General features: G+C 43.4%; 1 protein-coding gene across 2 annotated transcripts in view; it reads left to right on the forward strand.

Moving 5' to 3' along the window:
- EIF3H (eukaryotic translation initiation factor 3 subunit H) overlaps positions 1-22076 on the forward strand; it is a 106374-nt gene extending 84298 nt beyond the window's left edge. Inside the window, exons 3-7 of one of the 2 annotated variants that reach the window (XM_045286305.1) lie at positions 12176-12343; positions 13844-13943; positions 15257-15406; positions 18954-19071; positions 21820-22076. In XM_045286305.1, coding sequence (XP_045142240.1) covers positions 12176-12343; positions 13844-13943; positions 15257-15406; positions 18954-19071; positions 21820-21990 — 707 coding nt within the window. In that variant the 3' untranslated portion in view covers positions 21991-22076. Of the gene's footprint in view, positions 1-12175; positions 12344-13843; positions 13944-15256; positions 15407-18950; positions 19072-21819 lie in introns of both variants that reach the window. The other variant, XM_013006648.2, reaches the window with a different exon arrangement.
- Positions 22077-22405: the final 329 nt, after the last annotated feature.

Consider the following 22405-nt stretch of genomic DNA (forward strand, 5'->3'; position numbering starts at 1 on the left):
TTTTGGTAAAAGTCACCTTGTGGTTCTCTCCCCCGCCCCCATAGGAGTTCTGTTCACTGTTCAAACCCACTGGCCACCCCCTTGAGAGAAAGATGAGGCGTTCTCTTCTTAAGAGAAGCCCACAGGGGTGGGTTGTTCTATGAGGGTCACTGAGTCAGAATGGACTTGATGGCCATGAGTTTGGGGAGCTTTTTATGGCCCCGGATTGGCTGGCCTTCACCACCTATAGAGCCTTTTCCATATCCATCCTTTGTGTTGACCAGTCCCTATAAGAAGCCCTTAGCATATTATAACTCCCAAAATGAGCTCATGTATGAAGGGATGAATACACGAGAGTTTTCCCCCAAATAGAAGGAAGGAGCTTCTGTAGCCCATTTGTGATACCTTGTGTCTAAATGAATCTCTGATGTTTTCTTCCACAAAGAAACCATACATTTATATCCCTTGGGGGTAAAAGGAGGTTTTGCCGATGCTGTTGGGAAAGTGGTTTATCTGATTTGAGAATATTTGGAAATAGACATGCTCTGGTTCAACCTTGCCCTTTATCAGGCATTGTTTTTTAGGCCTTTGGCCCATTTTCAAAAGACACACACACACACACACAGTCTGCTGGCTCATTACTGTCGATACTACACTGAGGGACATTTTGAGGGGCGAGGGGAACAGTGTTCAGAGAGAGAAAAACAAAGCTCTCTTGTCCCCAGATAGTATTTGGGCTTACCATTATAGTTGTGCGTTTTATTTCTATCAGTGTAGTCCGTAGAGGTTAATTCCATTTGAGACATCTGGCAGGATCCTGCCTGCCAATTGCGGAAGAGAATTATTTGGTCTGCTTTGTTTTGTAGCCTTCCAGCATCCTTCTTTTGTAATTTTCTTGCTGTTCAATGATAGCGCCCCATCATATTACCCCCATCCCACTTCCACCCCCAAGTTCACCTTTCTCATCTAGTGGCCCTCCATAGAAGGACGTTTTCGTGAGCTCAGGAATGACTTCTCAGACAAGTCTCAGGAATGGTTTCTTGGGGTTTCCATGTTAAAACTCGGAAAGCTAGCATCACCAATTTGCGTACAGATGGTCCTTGGTGTATGATTGTAGAGCCATGTGTCCCCAGAGTACATTTCTTTGTAACAGGGCCGAGTAAGATTTTTCTTAGGGGTATTTTAATAATTTGCCCTATTTGCTCGAGACTGTCTCTCCCTCCATAGAATCTACTGGGATCAGCATTCCCCAGCTTTAGAACAATTTTAACTTACCGTATGTACTTGTGCATAAGTCGAGTTTTTCAGCACATTTGTAATTCAGTTTTTGTGGTAAAATTAGGTGTCTCTGTTGATATTCGGGTTGGCTTGTACTCGAGTGTATATGGTAGTAGCTCAACCCAACTCCCCTGCTGGAGCACCATGTATATGCCTTCTCTTGTCTACCCTGGGAAGCACTAGTCTGGATCACAGGGTAGCTTAGTTGTAGTCCCCGCCAGCTCTCTGAGATGCACTTCTTGTTTTTGGTGTAGGACAAGGAGTTTGCATGATGTTCTGTTGTGTTTTCTGGTGAAAGTTGGGACTTTCTCTTGACCTTGGTCTGTCTATACTTTTCCTGATGGTGATCTTTGTGACCTCAGTACAGACCTGTACTCCTAGGGGGCTGCTTGAGAAGAGAATTGATATGAGAAAACATCAAGTTTCCCTGAAAGCTCATGCAAGATTTCTGGGTTGGATATTGTCTCGTTAAAGGAGATTGCAGCAGTTATGTAATCGTTGAGACAAGCCACAGGTTTCCCACCCTCAGATTTTTGATGACATGGCACATAGCTTTCTGCTTCATCTTGGTGTGATAGTAATGAAAGCAGGCAGCCAGATCCTTCTCTGTGGGAGAGGCTCATGGGTTTGAACTGTGGACCTTTTGGTTAGCAGCCGGTGCTTAACCACCTTACCACTGGTACTTCTGGTAAAGTTTGCAGCCAAGAAAACCCTGTGGGCAGTTCTGCTTTGTTTTACAGGCTGAGTAGGATTCAATTCTGTGAGACACAACAGCCTTTTCTGTAACTCTTGCCACTCTCCACTCTTGCCAGTATTCCTATCTTTAAGTTGTTAGGATACACCTAAACGTTTGCCTCCTTCTCAGGCTTTATTCTCTTAGAGCATCTTTTAAGGTTTATTTTCTGAACCAAATTGTGCCAAATGGAGTGGTCACCCTGTTCTGAATGGTGAGTTACAAAGTTGTTGCTGCATCTGATTGTGTTGGTGGGCATTATTTCTGGGCAGCTTTGACCCACTCCTCTTACTGAGTTGGTGCCTCGCTCACTCTTTCTCTCCAAACCCACCCTCTGTCCTCAGTGGTTTTAACATCACCTGTTGGGGAAGGAGCAGGGAGCTTATTTACTTTCTTTTGAAGAGTTATAAATGGAACCAGGAGGTAGAAAGTTATGGTGCAATGCAATTATGTTGTTATATATACAGTAATAATAGAACACCCAAGATTACCTTTTCTTGAAATCTAATTTCTGCAGCTTGTCTCTTTCTTTATTGAATCTGTTCTTTATTGTGCTGAATATAATTAGCTTATGGTTTTAGTATCGAAGTATTTTTTTCCTTTTGTAATCCTTCCTGATGGTGGGTTGTTTTTTGATCATATTCGTATTTGCACATATAAATTCTATTTCAGGAAACGGATGTTACAAAGTCATAGCTTTGCTTCTTTGTAGTCACATGTGCAGTCTCCCACTCCCTCCCAACTGCTCCCCAATATGAGGATGAACACAGTCCCGCTTTCCTGTCAGTAAAATTTACGCCACACTCAGGCCACCAAGTTAATCAGACACAATTTTCTAAAAATGATTCCTTTTACCAGGGTAAGTATCTTGTTTTCTAGTCTCACAGTTCATTTCTGAATCATCGGTCATGGTGATAACGTCTTGTGTTCTTGATACAGGGAGCTGTCTAAGTGATTTAATTTAACCCTCATTCCGTGAAGCAGGTACTGTCATCCCACCTCCTCTCCCTTTTGTTTTAAACAGCAAAGGAGAGGCGTCTGCTGAGGTAAATTAGCTGGGATCGTACAGGTGGGGAGCAGTAGAGATGGCATTCCTTCCGATCTGGCTGATACCTTCTGATTCGGAGTAACCCAGTATCCGATACTCTTTCTTGTTCCCACCATTTGTGAGCACCAGTACCCATGGGAATGTAGACATCGTGGGAAGCGTAGGCAAGTTGGTTAGCAATAGAAACATTATATTATGATGTAGGCGCAGAGTCATTTAATGTCATATGCATTAGACAATTAAAAATAAAGGATAAGTAAAAAATTATTTCCCATTTCTCACACTCTGGAGAACTGTTGTGACTAACATTTTAACTTTCTTCTTTCAGTCTTTCAGGTGGAGGAAGCAATGTCAGTTATTTGTGATATATTAGTATTTATACCTTTTCTAGGATCCCTGGTGGTGTATTGGCTACTTGTTGGCCTGCTAACTTCAAGGACAGCAGTTCAAAACCACCAGCCAGACTCCTCTCCATGGGAGAAAGGCTAGACTTCCTACTCCTGTAAAGAGTTACAATCTCAGAAACCCACCGGGCAGTTCTACCACGTGCTATAGGGGCACTATGAGTTGGCGTCCGCTTGATGGCACTGAGTTTATTTTTTGGTTGGTTAGTTATGTATGTTGAAACTTTGTCCCTTTCATGGTGTGTAGTGCTTAGCGCCCTTCACCATGAAATGCTCATTAAGCAGAGCCACCTGGGTTGGAAGTGAGGCTTTGAGATCACCATTATCCTGGTTGCAAGCTGAAACCACTAAGGCTCCAAGAAAGAACTGCAGTTCCTACCATGAGGGTTCTTGGTATCACAGCGTCCCTTACCTCTGGATGAGGTTGCCTCTTAGAATAAGGTGACCAGACGCCCGCTTTTTAACAATTTTTCCCCGCATCCTGCGGCGTTTTAAAAAAGTCCCGATTTTTGGAAAGAATGCACGACAAGCTAGGGTATACGGTTTTCGGCTGCCATGTGGCTATTTCACCAGGAAATGAGTTTTATCAATGGTGTCCCGCTTTACCAATGTTAAAATCTGGTCACCTTAGCTTAGAAGGTGATGTCACTGTAGCTTTGTCCAGTTTCCAGCACAGGTAGTGCTCAAGTAAGTAGTTTCAGAATGAAAAAAGCCAAATGATTTTAGGGCCTATGTATCACCACACTTATGTGTGAACACCCAAAACAGTACTTTCAAAGGTGGTCATTTGTTTTCTTGGGAACACTTAACACTCATGGCTGAAGCTTTCTATCATGTTTTCTAAACAGCAGAGTGAGTGAAGGAGCTTGGTTGTTTAAATACTGAGTTGAGTTACTATCTTCTGTGTCCGCTTTCTCTTTTCAAGTCTCACTATGTAGCTACTATGCTGGTGCCAACTTTTATAAATATTTGAAGAAAATCATCAGGACCCTATGGTCATCACTCTTTTAAAATATCATGTTTTCAGCTGTTCTGCGATGCAGTCACATGTCCCTTTAGCCAGCTTGGTGTAGTTCTTTCCTGGATGAAATGAAATAAATTTTGGTAGGTCGGCCTTGTCTAATGATGCATTTTTAAATAATGTGTACAAAGAAGGGCCACTCGTCCGGCCCTTCTCTGCTTGTTTTGCATTAAAAATCCAGATTTATGAGAAAAGTAAATCAAGAGAGATAATTCGGTTGCAGAAATGGCTTCTCAAAGAAGTATATACTTGTTTTCCTTTGAAGTCTCGCAGGGAAATGTCATTGGAAGCATCGGTTACCAGGGAAGGTGTTACCTGCTTTGAGATCTGGCATTTTTTCCTCTTTTTGGATAATGTGTTTCTCTTTTTTCCTCAAAGCCAAATACTTTCTGATTAATTGTGGCCTTCACTAGTGCATTAGCAACAATTCGGTGTTTCTAAAACATTCCATTCTTTTCAAAAATATTGTCAATGCCTAACTGTTGCCGGGCCGAGTCGAGAACCATATAAATAGCTTTAAATATGACAGAGGTATGACTGTTCTTATGAAAGAGGGATGATACACATAACATGAAAGCTATCTATTTTTCTAAACACAGGTATTCTCAGCACAGGTGAGGTGTTGTGCTCTTGATTGTTGCCAAGGCCAGCCCAGGGAGTTCCTCCTGGTGAAGGATTTCATCTCTGACCCCACAGTGGTACATTCCTTTTAGTTGCACGACTACAGTTGACCTAGTTAGTGACGGCCGGCTTCCTCTCGTCCACCACGTGCCTGTCCTTTCATGATACTCTAGATTCCCACGGCTCTGCTTTGGGATTCAGTTAAAAAGTTAACAGCAAGAATCTGCTGCGGGGTGTACACGCTATTTTCTGTCAAGAATCTCCTGTATTTCACAGAAGACTTGTTGAGGCGCATTTCAACCTCTTTAAAACCCCATTTTCCAATAGTTTTCAAAGCGCTTAGTTTTGAAAGACAAACTATACTCTACACCCCTCCCAAGTCTTATCCCCAGCATGACAGTCAAAATAAATCACATGTCAGAATCCATAAGCACCTTAAAGAAGAAATTAAATCACCTAGGACAAATGAACTATTTAAATATAGAAATATATATTCTGTGACATTATGAAGGCAGCATTTTTTACGTCTGTTTAAGTGGAACAGATTAGTTTCTAGGTGGAATAGAATTTATATTGGACACTCTATTGAGAAAAATTGAACTGTTACCAAATTCTTAAGTAGTCACAAGGGTAATGTTAATAACAGATGCATTAATTGAAAGGGGGAGAGAAAGGATGCCTACGTGATGGAGACAGGGGTGAAGAGAATATGGAAATTGTAAGAAATCTGTAGGCCTCATAATTTTCTCTCCACCCAAAGTCGACTCTTACAGAATTCCTTTTTCAAATGCACATTCTGTTTGCTTAAATCTACATCTGCTCCAAGCTTTGAATATTGCCTGAAACGTATGTGCCACTTGGCAGAAAGTCTGATCAGAGCGAATTGCAGACTAAAGTTTGTCTCGTTAAACGATGGGGCAAATCTCGCACAGTTGATGGCCTTGTTACCACGTTGGGCCGTTGGAAAAGAGGCTTGTAATTATTTTCTTAAAAGACCAACTCTGGTTGCACTCTTGCTAGGACAGATAGGAGATTTTGATGTACTCCTCTGCACGGCTGTGTTTGTTGAAATCACTGGTTTGTTTCAGGAAAGTGATGGGATTTTGTTTGTTTGCTTTTGCAGCCATTTATATCTCCTGATTGAGTTCAGCTTGTTTCTGTGTTGCACAAGGTACCTTCTAACTCTGGTCTCTGTTTGTTCCTGTACTTCCTGTGCGTGTGCAGGTCATCTTTGATCTGAGCCAGTATTTGGTTGTAAAGAAGTCTTGGCACACATTTCAAATGGTAATATGGAATGCAGGGTTTCAAGTTAGGAATTACTGTGCTTAAATTAGTTATCAACTTAGTCTTTTTAGAAATCTTTGAAGGCACTCTTGCCACCTAAAATCTTATTAGCAGTAATTTAGTGATCAGTTGTACATATGCTGTGGGGTCAGGAAACCGAGGAATGTGTTGTATCTTTCTGCAGCTTCTGTGGGCTGTGCTTTTTTATTGATCCAGAAAACCTGCACCCACACTTGGCTGCCGGGGACCTGAGTCTTCTCCATGTGCCAGGTTGCCCTGGGCTTTGGCATCAGGGTCTGGAATTGGATTAGTCTAGCCCCTTTCCTAGCTATGGTCAGTGGCTTTTCTAAAAGGCTAATTCATTAATCCCGATAAACTCATGATTGTAAGGAACAAACCACTTGCAGACATTTAATAAGTGCTCAACATTGTTTGACATTGAATAAGTGCTCAACACAGGCTAGTTTTCCCCCCCTTTGTACCTCATCCCCCCTTCCAAGGAAAATTAAGGAAAATAAAAAAAAAACGGGTTCATTTGGTTAACTATTTTTGAATCATTAAGATATTAGGTCCATTACATTGTTTTGAAGTTTTATAGTTTAGATTAGGTAACTTTACTCTTTTAAAGGTCCCTAATAACCCAAGATGGTGACTTTATCACATAAGCTTTGGGATCCTAACCATAAGTTTGGGTGGTTCACACCCACCAGTCCACTCCACAGGAGTAAGATGAGGCTAGCTGCTTATTCCCTGCCCCCAAGACTCCCGCTCCCCATGGGCAGATCAGAAGCACTTGATGGCAGCAGAGTAATAACCAGTAAACATCTAGGACCAGTCTCCCAACCCCAGCCCCCCAATCTACTCGACAGATCTTGACTTTAAGGTATGCTATACTATAAGGCCCTGCTTTCAGCCCAGCCCAGCCAGATGTGTGCAGTTCATGGTTTCTGTTTTTCAGTAAAAAGTTGTATTTCATGAGGATCCAATTAACATAAAGTTGATTTTGAAAACACGGGCGAGAAATGGAAGGGCACAACAATTCTGGGTAATTGTTGTACTGAACAATAAATCCATGACCCTTCCCAGGGATCTTGGGAGACCTCACACTACATTTTGCCAGCGTAACTCCAGATAGAGCAGGTTCAACTAATACAACATATTCTTTTCAGTGTTTTCGTATTAGAAGATAAAACAAGAGCAAGCCCCACAAATGGGGCAGGGAGGGGGGTTTGGAAAGGAATAGTTGTTGGGCAGCCTGCCTCAGTTGAGTATAGTTATAGCTCTAGGCGCTTTAAAATGGACTGTTTTGCAAAGGAGATATCTGGAAAAAGTGAATGTGGATATCCTGGTGCCAAACCTGGAACAGTTATTCAGTGCTGTCAGCCAGACTCTCCTTTGCTTGGGAGAGGCTTAACCAATTAAGACAATTGTAGAGGTTGCCGGAATTTCTAAAACTCCAGCTCATTTTTGTAATCCTTCCAAATTTCACAGCATTACCTCAGTTGCATCTAAGTGTGCAACTTTTGTATTAGTAATTCGAGTTAGTTTAGTCCTAGCTACCAATTTGTCTTTGAAAATCCTTTGCTGCGACTGTTCCTCCTCTGGTGGCAGGGTATTTGCTTCTAAACCAAGAAATGTTCTCATTACACAAGGCTGTTGAGCATTACCATAAACTTAAACACCCCTCCAAAGAGTGTGCCCCCTTGCTGCTTATCTCTAGGAAATTCCCCAAGAACACTTAGCCATTAACTTGGAGGGAATGTCACGGGTTGAAGTCGCTGCATGGGCTTCTGTTAAAACAGGAAGTGTCCAACTACTGGCCACCTCTGCAAAGTTGCCAGACCCAAAAACCAGCTCAAGCCCTCGAACACAGGGCGCCTCATCGCGACGCTGTAGGACAGGGTAGAACTGACTGCTAGCCCTTGAGGGGAATAGGGGGCCTGCACTCCATTGATGGGGCGAACTGTGGCACACGCGCGAAGGGATCTTGCTGTTGCTTTTTCTGCGCCACAACTCTCTTCCTCTTGAGGTGACCGTTTCTCTTTAAGTAGATAGGGGCAAATTAAATATGTTCCAACCCAATTTGGTGTACCTTTCCATTAAAACACCAGCCTAGACAAGTGAGGACCAGCTAGGGACAAGGAGGCAAATGCTTCTCACTTGCAGCCACCAGTCTGTGACATGGTTTTGTCACCTCCTTCCCCTGCCACCTCCTTTCATCTTACTCTTAAACCCCAAAATAAGTGATGAGAGAGAGACTCAGTCATTGCCATCAGGAATAGCCACCCTATAGGATGGGGTTGGGGGTGGGCGGCACAGAGAGCTGCCCCCGTGAGTTTCTGAGAGACTACTTATGGGAATAGAAAGGCCAAAAAAAAACAACAGTGGCCATTTCCAAGCAGATACGTAACAACACTTCAGGATTCTTTTGTGACTACCATAGGCCAGAGGGACTAAGAGATGCCAGCTGGTGTGGCATCTCAGACCGATTCGTTGTTGGCAACAGCCAGGAGTGAGGTTTTGAGGCCGTCAAGTGGAAGTCATCGGTGCAGTGGGTAAATTGACCCCACTTCAATTTACCTGGAAGCTTTGTCAGTATTTGATTTTGTAGTTTTTGAAAACTTGAATTGTGGGAGAGAGGGGGAAACTAGGTAAAGAAGGCTAGCTTTAGCTAGGGTGACAGGGCTGTGCCTGTGACAGTAGAGTGAGGACCCAGGCCCACGCATCTGCAGAGAAGACATGCATAGTTCCTGGGCTGTTGATGAGTGGTGTCTCTGGTGCTTGGTTTTTTGTAGATGGCTTAGTACAAAAGAGCATCACTTCCTCTACTTACTGAAGCTTTACAAAATCTGGGCCCCAGTGCAGCCACAGTGCTTTGGACCCACCACCTTTCCAAGCGTCTGATTCTTCTAGGCCCTTGCTTTTTTCTGTGCACTGCTTCTGAGAGAGGGTATTCATTTAGATCTGTACACACAAGGGGACTGTGATAAAAGTGGAATGGAAAGAGATAAGGAAATTTTCCAAAAGACAATTTGGAGGCCCCTTACTATCCTGGTGTGTATGTGTGTGTGTACACACACACTTGTCTCTTAATTTATAAAATTGGGGTGGGGCATCATCGAGAATGCCCTGGAGCTTACATATTTTACTTTGTAGTAGTGAACGTCCTAGTGTGTTGTAGGTTTTTAAAAGGAGTTTTACCAACTTGTCCGTCATTCTTCTTACACGTACATTTTTTGGTCCATCCAAGATAAATTTAGGTCATCAATAAAGCCCGTCCCTGTTTCTTAGTTCCCAGAAGCAAATCTGTGGGCGCAGAGTTCACTCCACTGCCTCATGGTGCATAATTCCCCAGACTCTCCACTGGTAAAGAAATACAACATTTTCATCCGCCGTGGAGTGATTGTAAGACAGAAGCCTGGATGAAGGAGGGATTTGACTGCCAGTTTGCTATCGTGGGCTCTTACCCCTGTAGTCTGAAAGTGCTGCTACAGAATCCTCTGTATTCCTGCTGAGGGGAGGTTCACAAAATTGCAGAATATTTTTCAGAGAAATGCATTCTTAGGAACATTTTGTGTGTGCTTCTTTGAAATATAAGTGGGTACTACTAGTGGACCCCGCTTTATAGATCATAGTTATTATAGTTAGCTACCCTGTAAATGATATGGAGTGGTGGCATTTGCTTGGGAAGGAGGACCGCTCTGATCCTCTGGAGATGGGAAAACTGAGTGCTGGAGAAGAATGAGCACTAGACAGGAAGTCTGGGGAGAGGCCACAGAGATCTCTAGATGACAAGGCTTGTCTTCCATCAATCCACGTCCGTAGGCTCAGACTTCTGCTAATAGTACCACTGAAGTGTATGCTGCCAGATGTTTCCGAAGGGCTGGTTCTCTCCCTGGGTGTGTATGAGTCACCCTCTTATAAAAATCAGGCTTGGACTGATGATCATTATGTAATCACTCTCTTTATCTTTAGAATAGCAAATTTTCTTCCGGCCCTTGTTTTGTTTGTTTCGGTGGTAGTGGGTGGATTTAGAAACTTTTCATATAGAAGTTAAATCTGATTAAAATTTATGCCAAATCAGTGATTTTACTCTGATCTCAAAGAATTGTGGCCTTCTAAAGCAGAGAGGCTTTACCGTGGATTCTTTGGTCCTGTTTCCTATTCAACCTTATTCAACCTGTTAAGGAGATTCTCTTCTGTGCCACAAACAGAGGAAGATTCTCTTAGTAGTTTTAGACCAGCGCTGATGCTTGACGCCAACACACGGTGTGGAAAATGGAGTTCTAAGGTGGTAGTGTTTTTTTAGGAGTGGTTTAAAATATAATAGAAGACTGATTTTGTTGTCACATTTTAGTAATAAAATGGTTTGCTGTATAAATGTGTCTGATATGACAGTCTTCTCATTGACTGAAAAGCAAATGACATAAATATCATTAGCCACGCCATCTCCACTTGGTTCCTCCCTCCTCTCTTAAGGTCAGTCCACTTCCAGAACAGCCGCTTCAGCTGCTGTGCGTGCTGACCAAGTAAGACCCCTCCAGCTTGGTTGCACCTTTGCCATGGGACCACGAAGGTCCTGCAAGCAGCCAGAGCAAACTTTCTTTAGGTCTTGTCTTTTCTTCAGCTTGTCTAAATAACAAAAGAAAAACGAAGAAAAGCCGGTCGTGAGTAGTTACTACCTTTCAGCATGAGAAATAGAATCCGTAGATTAAGCAGGTTTATCATCTAAATGTCTGGTAAGACCTGGTCCATCTGAGGAAGGCTCTTTGACACTTTATGACCCCGAGGCACATTTGCTCTGCAAAACCTAGTAGTACCATGACCACAGAAATGAGAGACGTGGAACTTCAGCTAGAACCTAATTAAGAGTTTGGAAAATAAAAGAGTTACATTCCTAATTAAGCAAAAATGTTTGTTTTTGCACACTCGTGCATTCCCTACGTACAATGGTAGCTGGAGCAGTAAGTCGATCGTAGAACTCTCCCCAGTGCCTACTGTGTGGCATTAGACTGTGCTGCTTTTTGTTTGGCGTCTTATGTAGTGTGTGGTCTATTTGCACTTATTTTTTCCTTAGCGCGGACTGCAGCAAGTCAGTAATACACATTCTAGTCGTTAATTTGACAAAGTGAAGAGCAAATAAACCTTTCCCTATATAGTGATTAAAGTATAACTGTTACCTGTTCCGACGAACAAACTAGTGTCTGCCACTGAGCACAAAGAACACACGGGCAGGAAAGAACGAATTCATTTTTAAATGTAGTGCATGCAGCAGGGGGCACCAGATGAAGGCAAAAATGCGTTCTGCTATTGTAAGTCAGCTACAGCCTGTATCCTGTTTATATTGAAGGTGGTAGTTGTGCCCCATTCGTTTCTCTGATTGTTTTGACTTGAACAGTTCTTCAGACCTGGGTTGCAGAAGAGACTTACAACTTTTTGTACTGATGCAAGTGAAACTGCTTCTTGTGGGTTATTTACGTAAACACCCCCCACCCTTAAGCCTTTCCCGTTTTTCAGGGTTTAACAGAGAGGCGTAGGAGCTACATGTAATAATTTCTAGTTTAGAACAAGGCACGTAATGTTCTATTTTTAATAGCCTTTCTATAAAATGGTTGTTTGTTAGAGAAGAAAAGGAAAACCCCAATGATTGTAAAGCTCAATCTTACTTTCTTTGTATGTGATTTAAGGAATTTTAAAATCGGGAGACCCGTTTCCCCATTGCTGATAAACAGCTATGGGGAACTTTGCCTCCCCAAAGACCTCTTGTACTACTGGCATCGTGACCTCGTTGTGTTGTGTGTCTTCAGTCCAGTACCAGATGGAAATGATGCGGAGCCTTCGCCACGTGAACATCGATCACCTCCACGTGGGTTGGTACCAGTCCACGTTCTATGGCTCGTTCGTCACACGGGCGCTCCTGGACTCGCAGTTCAGTTACCAGCACGCCATCGAGGAGTCCGTGGTGCTCATTTACGGTCAGTCGGGCTGCCTTTGTTTTCCCTTCATATGAGGACGCCGGCTTTTGCTCTCTGTCTTTCTGCCTCTCCGAGCGGCCTGGCAGGGCTCCTCAAGTAAATACCAACCCTGTTTCTGCAGCAGCCCCAGCAGCAGCTCCGTCTAGACAGGGTTTCCTTCTTTCTGTTTATTTTTCTTGCTATCAGAGCCCTGATGTGTACGCTTTGGAATGCTGGAGTAGCTGCTGCGTTTTCTGCCTCCATCTCCCTCCCTCATCGCAGGAGCCGGTGGAACCCGACCAGATGTCTAACAAACCCCGATTGCTGGAGTGTCTGGCTCTGTACGTGACTGACCAATCATAACACAGCTTGCCAAGGGCTTTTTTTCGTGCCCCCCGCCCCTTCTCTCTCTCTTTTTAATGCCTCTGACAGCAGCGTACAAAACCTGGACTGTTTCTTAGCACAAAGATTTTTTTCTTTTCGGCCTATTTAATGGTGTTTCCTCAAGCTCTCCAGACCAGATGTTCTGTGCTGTATCAGAACTGCAGGCAATTTAACAGCTTTATAGCCGTCCCCCTCCCCAAACACTCCCAGGTTGCCATCTCTGGCAGACTTGCATATAGTTTCCAGCTGAGAAGTAAATGTAACGTCCCGAGTATCTGTCAGAAAAAATACTAATGAATACGATCAATCTTAGGAGCTGCCCCCAAATTGTTTCAGTATGTTAACAATTGGATTACAGTAAAGAACAAGTTGTTAAAGTGGACTTATATTGGCTGGAAACATTGCATCATCAGACCTTGATGAATTTTCCACTTGTTTCAATCTATTTTCGTTTTTTATTTTATCACCTCTTACTAAAAGTTTCACTGTGTTAAGTTGCAGACGACATGAATGTGAACACCGGTTTGAGGCGACTATTGGCCTGCCAGAGCCGTTATCATACAGCAAGTGTTAAGCTCTTGTTCTCCCGGGGTGTCTGAGCAGTTAGTTTTGACAAAATTAGCTTCTCTAAAATGAAAAAAGACATTTTGTGATAGCGCTTTTGACATGAGAGGCTTTGTGCTTTAGAACCCATTTTAACTAAGAAACCTGAGCAGCAGCTATTCGAATGGATTCGTTTCCTTTGCGAGGTCATGCATTTTAACTTGCAGAACTACATGCAGCGAGTGTTTAATCCTCATTGGCATCCCCCCCCCCCTCCTAATTTGGTAAGGTGAATTTCTGGTGCTATCTGAGAGATCGATTTGAAAATATCTTGACTGTATTTGGAGCCGTCAGTTTTTATTTTAGGAAGGAAAATCTTCTCTCTGGTAGGTAGCATGAGCACAGGGCCCTGAATTTTCACTTACCGTTGGCTATAAAGCTTTGAATCTGTTTCTGATTAAGCTCTGATTATGTTTTTGTTTTATCTTTATTCTTCAACCATTGCCGGATAAGTAACAAAATGTGCCCACAGTCAATGTTGGAGCGCTGCTAGTGACACATTCTTAGTCATTCCCCCCCTTTTCTTTATTTGAGATCCCATAAAAACTGCCCAAGGATCTCTTTCGCTGAAGGCATACAGACTGACTCCTAAACTGATGGAAGTTTGTAAAGAAAAGGATTTTTCTCCTGAAGCGTAAGTATTGGGGGCATATGGTACAGCTTTGGCATTTCCCTTTAAAAGTTTAGTTTGTTACATTTACTGAGTCCTCGCTGGTGGCTGGTGGCATGGTAGCACTTTGGCCATGTGACCTGGAGAAAGTTTGCTCGGCTGCGTGCCCCTTAATTCCCCCCTCCCATGTTTAAACGGTTCTTTATGGACTGTCTCATCTGTTGTGCTCACCAAGGGTGAAATTTGTGAGGGTGAGGAATGGTTTAGCTACCGGGTTTGAAGAAAGCACCGATTGACTGAGGAAGATGGAGAAGCTGTCAGATCTGAGCTCAGAGCAGAGCACTTGTGAGCTGTAGGTGTCCTCTTCTCTGAGCTCCTGCTTCACAGCGAGTCGGGGCAGAGACACTCCAGGGGTCCCGTACAGAATGTGGTGTACTAGAAATGCAAGCACCTCAGAGAAGAGGGCTTGAGAGTGTCTAAACAACAAGGAGGAGAGGAGGGATAGAGCTGTTTGCATTCCTGCTTAGTGTCATTGGGATACAAAAAAAAATTTTTTTTGAATTCTTCACTTTTCTGTTAAATCAATTTAATGGTTTTGAATACACATAGCACAGCTCATTGCTAGTTTCCCATTTGCCTTCAAAAGAAACAAGGGGCAAAGAATCGAAAAGAACCATTCCCGGCCGTGCTGTAGTTCCCGCCAGCCTGTGAGCAGCTGTGGGTTTGAGCCATTGTCCTGTGAGGGATCACTAGTTGTTCATCTCCTTAGTTCAGCAAATTTTAAAATGAGCTCTCCAGAAATGGGGATGTGTCTATTGACCTTTTATTTTGCTATTAACTTAAAAAAAAAAATTATGTTCTAGGTGGTCCTATGTAACTTTCGGTATGGCAATTTTTATTTTAGTCGCAATGGTAAAAAGGACACAGGATTATAGAGAGTAGGCTTCTGTTGTTATTGCTAAGAATCTTACTTCTCTGGGCTTTTATATAGTTTAGCACCGAAAGATGAGGCTTTCTGCTCCCATAAGGAGTTGGTCTCAGAACCCCACAGGACAGTTCTAGCCTGTCCTGCAGGATCACCATGGCTCGGAATCGACTCGAGGGGCACTGAGCTTGGTTTTCACTTTCTTAAAATAGATAAACGGTTCAAAACTCAAAAATGTCAGCGGTACTGAAATCACTCAACCTGGTTTCTCTCACTTTCTAAAAAAATGCTGCTTACTAATGAAACTCACCAAAAGATCCTGAAGAAGGCTTATAGTTGGGTAGAATATTTGAAATCGTCAATTTAACACTTCTGACCACCAGCGTAAAAGTATCTTTAACATATTTCACAGATTGAAAAAGGCAACTATCACCTTTGAGCACATGTTTGAAGAGGTGCCGATCGTAATAAAGAATTCACATCTGATCAACGTTCTCATGTGGGAACTTGAGAAGAAATCGGCCGTTGCAGATAAACATGAATTGCTCAGCCTTGCGAGCAGGTGAGTCGCCCGACCTGACGAGACTCCCTACAGGGTTCACCATGTTCATGGAGAGCCGTCCGACATAGGGCCTCAAACCAGTCCAGACTGGTTCACTGTGCAAAATCAGAACAGCCTGGACTTGGTAAACCGAATGGAGCCCTGGGATGGGAAACCTGGAAGGGGCGAGTAGCGCCGAGCCCTTTCAGGAGCCTGATTGGGGAGGACTGGCAGGACTGGGGACAGCTGCTCCTTCAATGCTGTGCATGGGTACCAGGCCTGGAGCAGGGCATCCTGGGTCCGACTCGGAAGCAGAAATCCTGTGTGTTTTGGGGTGCTTCTCTAGGAGGTCCTTAGGATGGCATTTCCAACAGGACGTTGACCTAACGCCACTTTTGCTGCTCTGGTTTTCGTGCTGCTACATCCACATTTTACACAACTTGGATCTGGTCAGAACTGGCCTCTTGCTTTACATACACGTTACCTACGAAAGAAGAAATAAATTCCTTGGGAACATTTTTAGGCGAGTGAGCTGTGTACAACCACATGTAGTGCTTGTCTAGCCCAGCTGAGGTCACAGGACAAGATGCCCACTTGATGCTGGGAAGTGCTCGGGAATCCTGTGCCCTTCCCCAGGCTAAGAGCCACGGGGCAGCGCCCTGCCAGCTCAGATGCCATCTGGCCCCGGGTGGAGCAGGCAGTTTTATTTGGGTGAGTTTATTTACCGGGAGCCCATCTTCTGCTGCTCCCCTGGTCATTGAATGCCGTGCAGGAGGCAGATAGCGCTGCTTTCCTGTGCCGCTGCACTTGCCCTTGCTGGGGGTTTTACCAAGAAGTTGATTTTTCAGAGTTGGACACTGGCTTGTACCCATCTTAGACACTAGTGACAACTGTCGGCTAAGCTACTAGCCCAGTTGCCAAGACCTTACTTGAGTGTTACACTGGTACCGTGCTGCCTGAGGCGCTCACTCCTCAGCAGGTTGTGCGTGGTACGGCTTTAACGATTTTCTCCCACAGAAAGAGAACAGCGTCCTATGCAAGGGTGCTTTAAAAAGTTCGTTGAAAGTAGAATGAGAGGGCAATAGAAATTTCCCAAGAAGCCCCCTCATCACACCCTTTTTCAATACCCTATAAACGTTAGTGATTTTGTGTGGTATGAGGTAGCTGGAGGAGTAAGGTGATCGGTGTCTTATATTAGCTGAATGACTGAAAGAAATAAATTGTATTTTCTTAAACAACAGGTTTTGAGCCAAAAGGCAATTTATCAAATTTCTAATGATCTTTGATAGAAGCCCTCGAGAACACGGGCACTTTCTGCTTCCACGGGCAAAGGCAGAGAGAAACTTCTAAGGGATTCAGAGCCCAGTGCTCTTCAGCCTCAGGGTGGGTGAGGCTGTGGTAGAAAGCCACCTTCCATTGCCTGGATCCTCAGGAAGGCTTCTAGAATCCCCTTATAGGGAAGGGGCATGGCAATTTGAGTGGTGCTAAGTGAGATCACCAGGTCACAAGGCTCATGTGGTGCCGAAGATTCTCCTGTTTGACTGCAAACACATATCCACGACACGCCGTTTGGCTAGTGTAGAAAGTAGTGTTTTTTATACTAGCACATTGGACACACCTGTATTTAAAGCATTGCTCTAGGAATCTTTTACAGCATGTAAGGTTATAAGGTGGTATGGACTAATGTTCTTGCAGTCAGTTTATGACACGGGAGCTTTGGTTCATGCAGTCCATCTCTGTCCCGTTCCCCAAGCCCGTGTTGCGGAGCACACCCAGACAAATCGGCCCCTGTGCTTTCACATCCCCCAAGAGCAGCTCTGTCTGTCTGTCTGTCTGTCTGTCTAAGGAAACCTTTAGAATCGCAGGGAATATGCTCCCAGCTCGCCATAGCAACCAAGCGCTCGACTAATACTTCATTATATTTTTTTATCTTCTGCCTTTTAGTTTAATGAGTTATGATAGGAAAAGGTGGGAATGTAACTTTCATTCATCTCCCTTTTTAATTTCTAATCTGAAGTCAAGTGATGGTGGTAGGTCAGTTCCTATCAACCTTTTTGTAAGATGCCCCAGCAGAAACAGCTCTGGAAACATTTTGCTCGGGCTTGCATTTTACAACCTATGTTTGCACACCAGGTCTTTGATTTACCTGAAACGGTGTGAAGAAAATGACCACATTCCTTTGTCATTTAAGTTTTCATTTTATTAGATGGAAGTTCTGGTTTTACTTATTCCACAACGGCCTTAATTATTATTATTTTAAAAAGTGCTGCGTACGCCTCTAGCCTTTTTGCAAGTGAAAAATGATTGTTTTTATTTCCTCTTTTGAGACAATAAACTGGTCGTGGGCATCTCTATATATAAGGATAAAATGACACTGTGGCCAGAGCAGATTTCCCCCTCCGTGTTCTGGGATGGACGCATCTGTTTAAGTTATCCATTTCCAGTTCTGTGTTTCCTTGGCAATATACGAAAATGCTGTGCTGCTGAACCACCTACCAAGAATGTCCTGCTTCGGTATTCTAGTTGGGATGGCACCGAGAAGATTCCCAATGAAATTTCTCTTGGTAATGGACCCAATTTTCTGTGAATGTCATCAGTGAAATGGTTATTTGTTGTTAAATTCCGTGTGTCCTTCAGGGCCTGTGGTATTCGACATGTTTACTCTTCCCAATTGAATCTATTTCTAGAGAGATTGATTTTGGTGGACGTTGTGGGAACTGGTCATGGTGCACATATTTGTACCTGCGGCGGTGTTGGTATCCTTTCCTCATTATACGGAATGATGGTGGGCTCCCAGGTGGCAGTGATTCGGAGGCTGGTGCAGGATCAGGCAGCATTTTGTTCTGTGGAACGCAGGCTGGCTATGAGTTAGAGCCCACTTTACAGTACTAACAGCACACGCAGCGCTTTGTATGACTTGTTTTTTCCTTTCTGGGCAAGGATAAGGCTCTATTTTGGTGTAAAAAGAGCCCCCACCCCCACCCCGCCTGTATATCTGGCAGCACCTCCGCTTTTTGTTTTTCTTTCCCTACATGAACGGCATATTTAAGAACTAATGGAGTTCTTGATGACATTTCAAATACAACATAGGGCTTTTTAGTCCCAGTTCTTTCATTGGTGAAATTGAGAGGAACCATGTCCCCTCTTTGAGCCAATCCCAGCATGTGTTCTTGGTCCATCTTTTCCTTGGATGACTTGTTTACGTGCTCTGAGGCACAGGTAGACTCTGGCATGTTGCGGAGGTGGTGTGAGTGATTCAGAGTTGGAGTTAAACTTGGTTCCTAAGAAATAGGCTCTGGAGATGCCTTTTGATGGCTAATAGCTTCTCTCCCAGCACACGAGAAACAGATTATTTGGGGTGCCTGGGGTCCAGAGGTATATAATCAGTGTGGAAGGGTCGATACCTCTTCTTCTGTCCCTGAGAGAAAGAGAGAGAGAGAATGTGTACATACACACACGTACGTGTATCTCTTGAGCTCATGTATCGAAAGGCAAATCAGTTTTTGTTTAGAGCAACGGCAAAACCATAACCATGACACGTCCTTCTATTGACTTTACATTTCAGCAGTCATTTGGGGAAGAATCTACAGTTGCTGATGGACAGAGTGGATGAAATGAGCCAGGACATAGTTAAATATAACACGTACATGAGGAACACCAGCAAGCAGCAGCAGCAGAAACACCAGGTTCGTCTCGCGCGCCTGTTGGGCACACACACACCGGGTCCCTTTCTCTGACGCTCTGAGGGGCGTCTTCAGAATGAGCTGACCTGCCTTGGAGCACCGACTGTTACTCTGCCGTGTTTGGAAGGTTTTGTTTATACTGTGTATTACTCTTTAGAGAGTGGGTTCCTGATACAGTCCTGTGTCACTTAATATTCACAATACATCCCATGAACTGGGACGTTACTAGATTTGGACATTGCACAAACACTATTGTTTACAGACAATACCAGGATTACAAACAAATGAACAAATGTGGTCCTATTTGCCTTTAAACCTAATCTATACTTAATCCAGAATAGTTTGGATCAGATCATACCTAACCCAGTCAGTCAACTGTGTGCTTTCGTACATAAGGGACCTTTCTGTGTGTTTAAAAACAACCCAGACGTTTCCAGATGATACTAAAACACCTTAATACTACGACATCATCATGTGGTAAGAATAATGTTGGATGTGCTCACTCACCACGTAGTGCCTTGTGATTACAAACTGTTGTATGCACTTCATATTTTAAACTGATAGACTGTGGGGTTGGGGGCTTGGGCCGCATTTGGTGTTAGCCAACACATGACTCAGGTAATTTATAAGCTGCACTTGAAAATGCCTACCTGTCTTAAGCTCAGGTTGTAATGCCAAGGTTATGCGAATAAGAGATGCTACATTTATTGAGAAAGCACAGGCAAAGAGATTCCAAAATGTCACAGCTCATTTCTTTACTAACTATAATTGGTTTGGTAGTGGCTCATTGCAGCATAGTTAGCAATCTTGAGTTCATTTAAAAAACTGAGCAATTGTGATTAAGAACAAGCAATTTGATAGGAAATAATAGACCCACTACTGTGAAATAGATAGTATAATACAAGTAAAAGCCCCTGAATCACCTGAATGTTCTCTTATGCCCGTACACGATACCGTGGTCATTTAACCTTTACCTTTTCTTTATTGATGCTGCTTGGAGGCCACGCGGTTTTCACAGTCCTTGCAACAGTGTGTATGGACCATTATTGCTTTGAAACGCTAGCATTTGATTTCACATTCAGTGCCTGTATATGACTCTTCTGTGTTTGTCAAAATGTGCTTTAAACTTGGTGCTGCTAAATTTAGAATGAAAATAGTTGTAAGACAGTCTATTGCTTCCACCCTATTTATAATGGAGAAGGTATAAGTAATAAAGTATCTTCATCAACAAAAGAGATGATGTTTCCAAATCACGGATCATCTCTCAGGCAGTCATATCTTAAAGATACATTTTGGAAATGGAGTGTCTTTAGCAAAATTTTACATGCACTCCCACCTGCACCATTAGAAATGTAACTATTTTGCTTTCCCACCCCATAAGTAACTACAGGAAACTTCAGAAAGCAGGTTACTCTTCCTAGGATTCTACCATGGTTCCTTATTACCTGTGTTTATGTAAGTTTGGTTCCCGTGGGTTTGAAGCAGTTCACAGATGCAGTGACACCAGTGAGACGTGGAGCTCCGCAGCACTGCCTTGTTTTTCCTGGTCTGGCAGCTTTTCCGACATTGGCAGGGTGCCGCACCCCTTTCTCTACTTTGAATAGAAAATATTTGCTTTCTCTCCAACAGGTTTCTGCTCTGCCTAGGTTCTGGTTTTCACAGGTATTACTAGAGTAGCTCTTTATTGTAATGGACCTACAACTTTCTAACTAGTCTATACAGCGTGTGTGCACATGTAACATGTATGCAGGCAGTCCACAATGTATGGGGAGTTTCCTTCTGATGACTCTATAGATGTCAGTTCTGACTTATGTCAAATAACTCCTTTTTCTGTTTTCAGTGTCACGGCCTTTTGTTAGTATCTTTATAGTTCTGATCTTTGTCTGTAGGATTGACATGAGAATGATAACACCACCAGCAAATTGTGTGTGGTAACATGTATGGAGACCATGTTACTAACGAAAAGCCCTACCAAGAACACTGGTAGCTCACGTCGCCTGTGCTTTGTCCTAACTTGCGTATGTTGTAGGTTGGAGGCGTCCTGTATTTGAAAAGAAGAGGGAGCGGTGCATGGTGTCTTCCATGTTCTCTTCAGAGAGCCATAAAGATGCGTTACTTGAGTCTTTGAGACATCATCTAAGTCTAGTACTCATTCTTTGCCAAGGCATGAAGTAGTCCTCTCTCGAGAATAAGTCAACAGAGCAGGGTAACATGATCAGAATTACAGAGCTCTCCAGTGTGTACTTCCTTCCTTAGTTCCAGTTAAGTGTCTGTAGTTCTGTAAATGTTACTCCTTTTTACTCACTCACCACAACTTCTTTGCCTTTTAAGGCCCATTACTGACACGCCAGTTTCATTTTTCTGATTGGTTACACAGACTCTCACAGCTCAGGATGGCACTGGAACAAAGGCTTTTTATTCAACTGTTGCCATATTTAGCGAATTAGATGTAAGAGTTACCAGTGGTTACAGGCCTAAGACTAAGGTGATCATTTAGAGCAATAGGAGGTTTTGCTGATTACATCAGTAGTGAAGGGTTCCAACCCCAACCAAAACCAAGTGGAGATTTAGTCAGTTCTGATGGATAGCAAACCTCACACAGGGTTTCCAAGACGGTAAGCGTTTACAGGAGCAGACAGCCTCATCTTTCTCCCCCGGAGCATCTGGTGAGTTTGAACCACTGACCTTGCAGTGGGCAGTTGGACACCTAATCCCCAACACCAAGGATAGCGTTTTCCCTCTGGATTATAGTACCAGCAGCGGCGCCAGCAGGAGAATATGCAGCGTCAGAGCCGAGGAGAGCCGCCGCTCCCTGAGGAGGACTTGTCCAAACTCTTCAAACCCCCGCAAGCCCCGGCCAGGATGGACTCGCTGCTCATTGCAGGTACTGTGTTATCCCGAGCGAGACGCGCCACGTCCTGATCCCCTTGAGGGGTTGAAGGCTGCCTGCATTACAGGCAGAAAAAGACAAAGAGCTCAATTGTTTACAGTGGTAGAATGATGAATTCGAATCTGGTACCTGTAATTTCTGAAGCTTAGGAATTTATGTCAGTGTTATTTTTAATGTCTTTTAGTGTTTCACTCTGTATACATCTAAATAATTTGAGATGGCATTAGATACTTTCTGAAATGGCAAGGTTTGATTTGAGTCATCTTTCATGGAAACGAAGAGAAAAATATTTACAATCGTAATGAAAAAAAGGTGATTGGCTCAAATTTCTAGTCTATCCTTGAGCCCAAATCTACATAAACCTGTGCTTAACTGGAATTGAACTAAATTTTCTGACTTTTCCCTCCTATGGTAGCACTAGGTATAAATATATTGACATTCATGGCT

This window comes from Echinops telfairi, unplaced genomic scaffold (assembly GCF_000313985.2).
Source record: "Echinops telfairi isolate 266 unplaced genomic scaffold, ASM31398v2 ScPeMD7_1;HRSCAF=3_0, whole genome shotgun sequence".
NCBI lineage: Eukaryota > Metazoa > Chordata > Mammalia > Afrosoricida > Tenrecidae > Echinops > Echinops telfairi.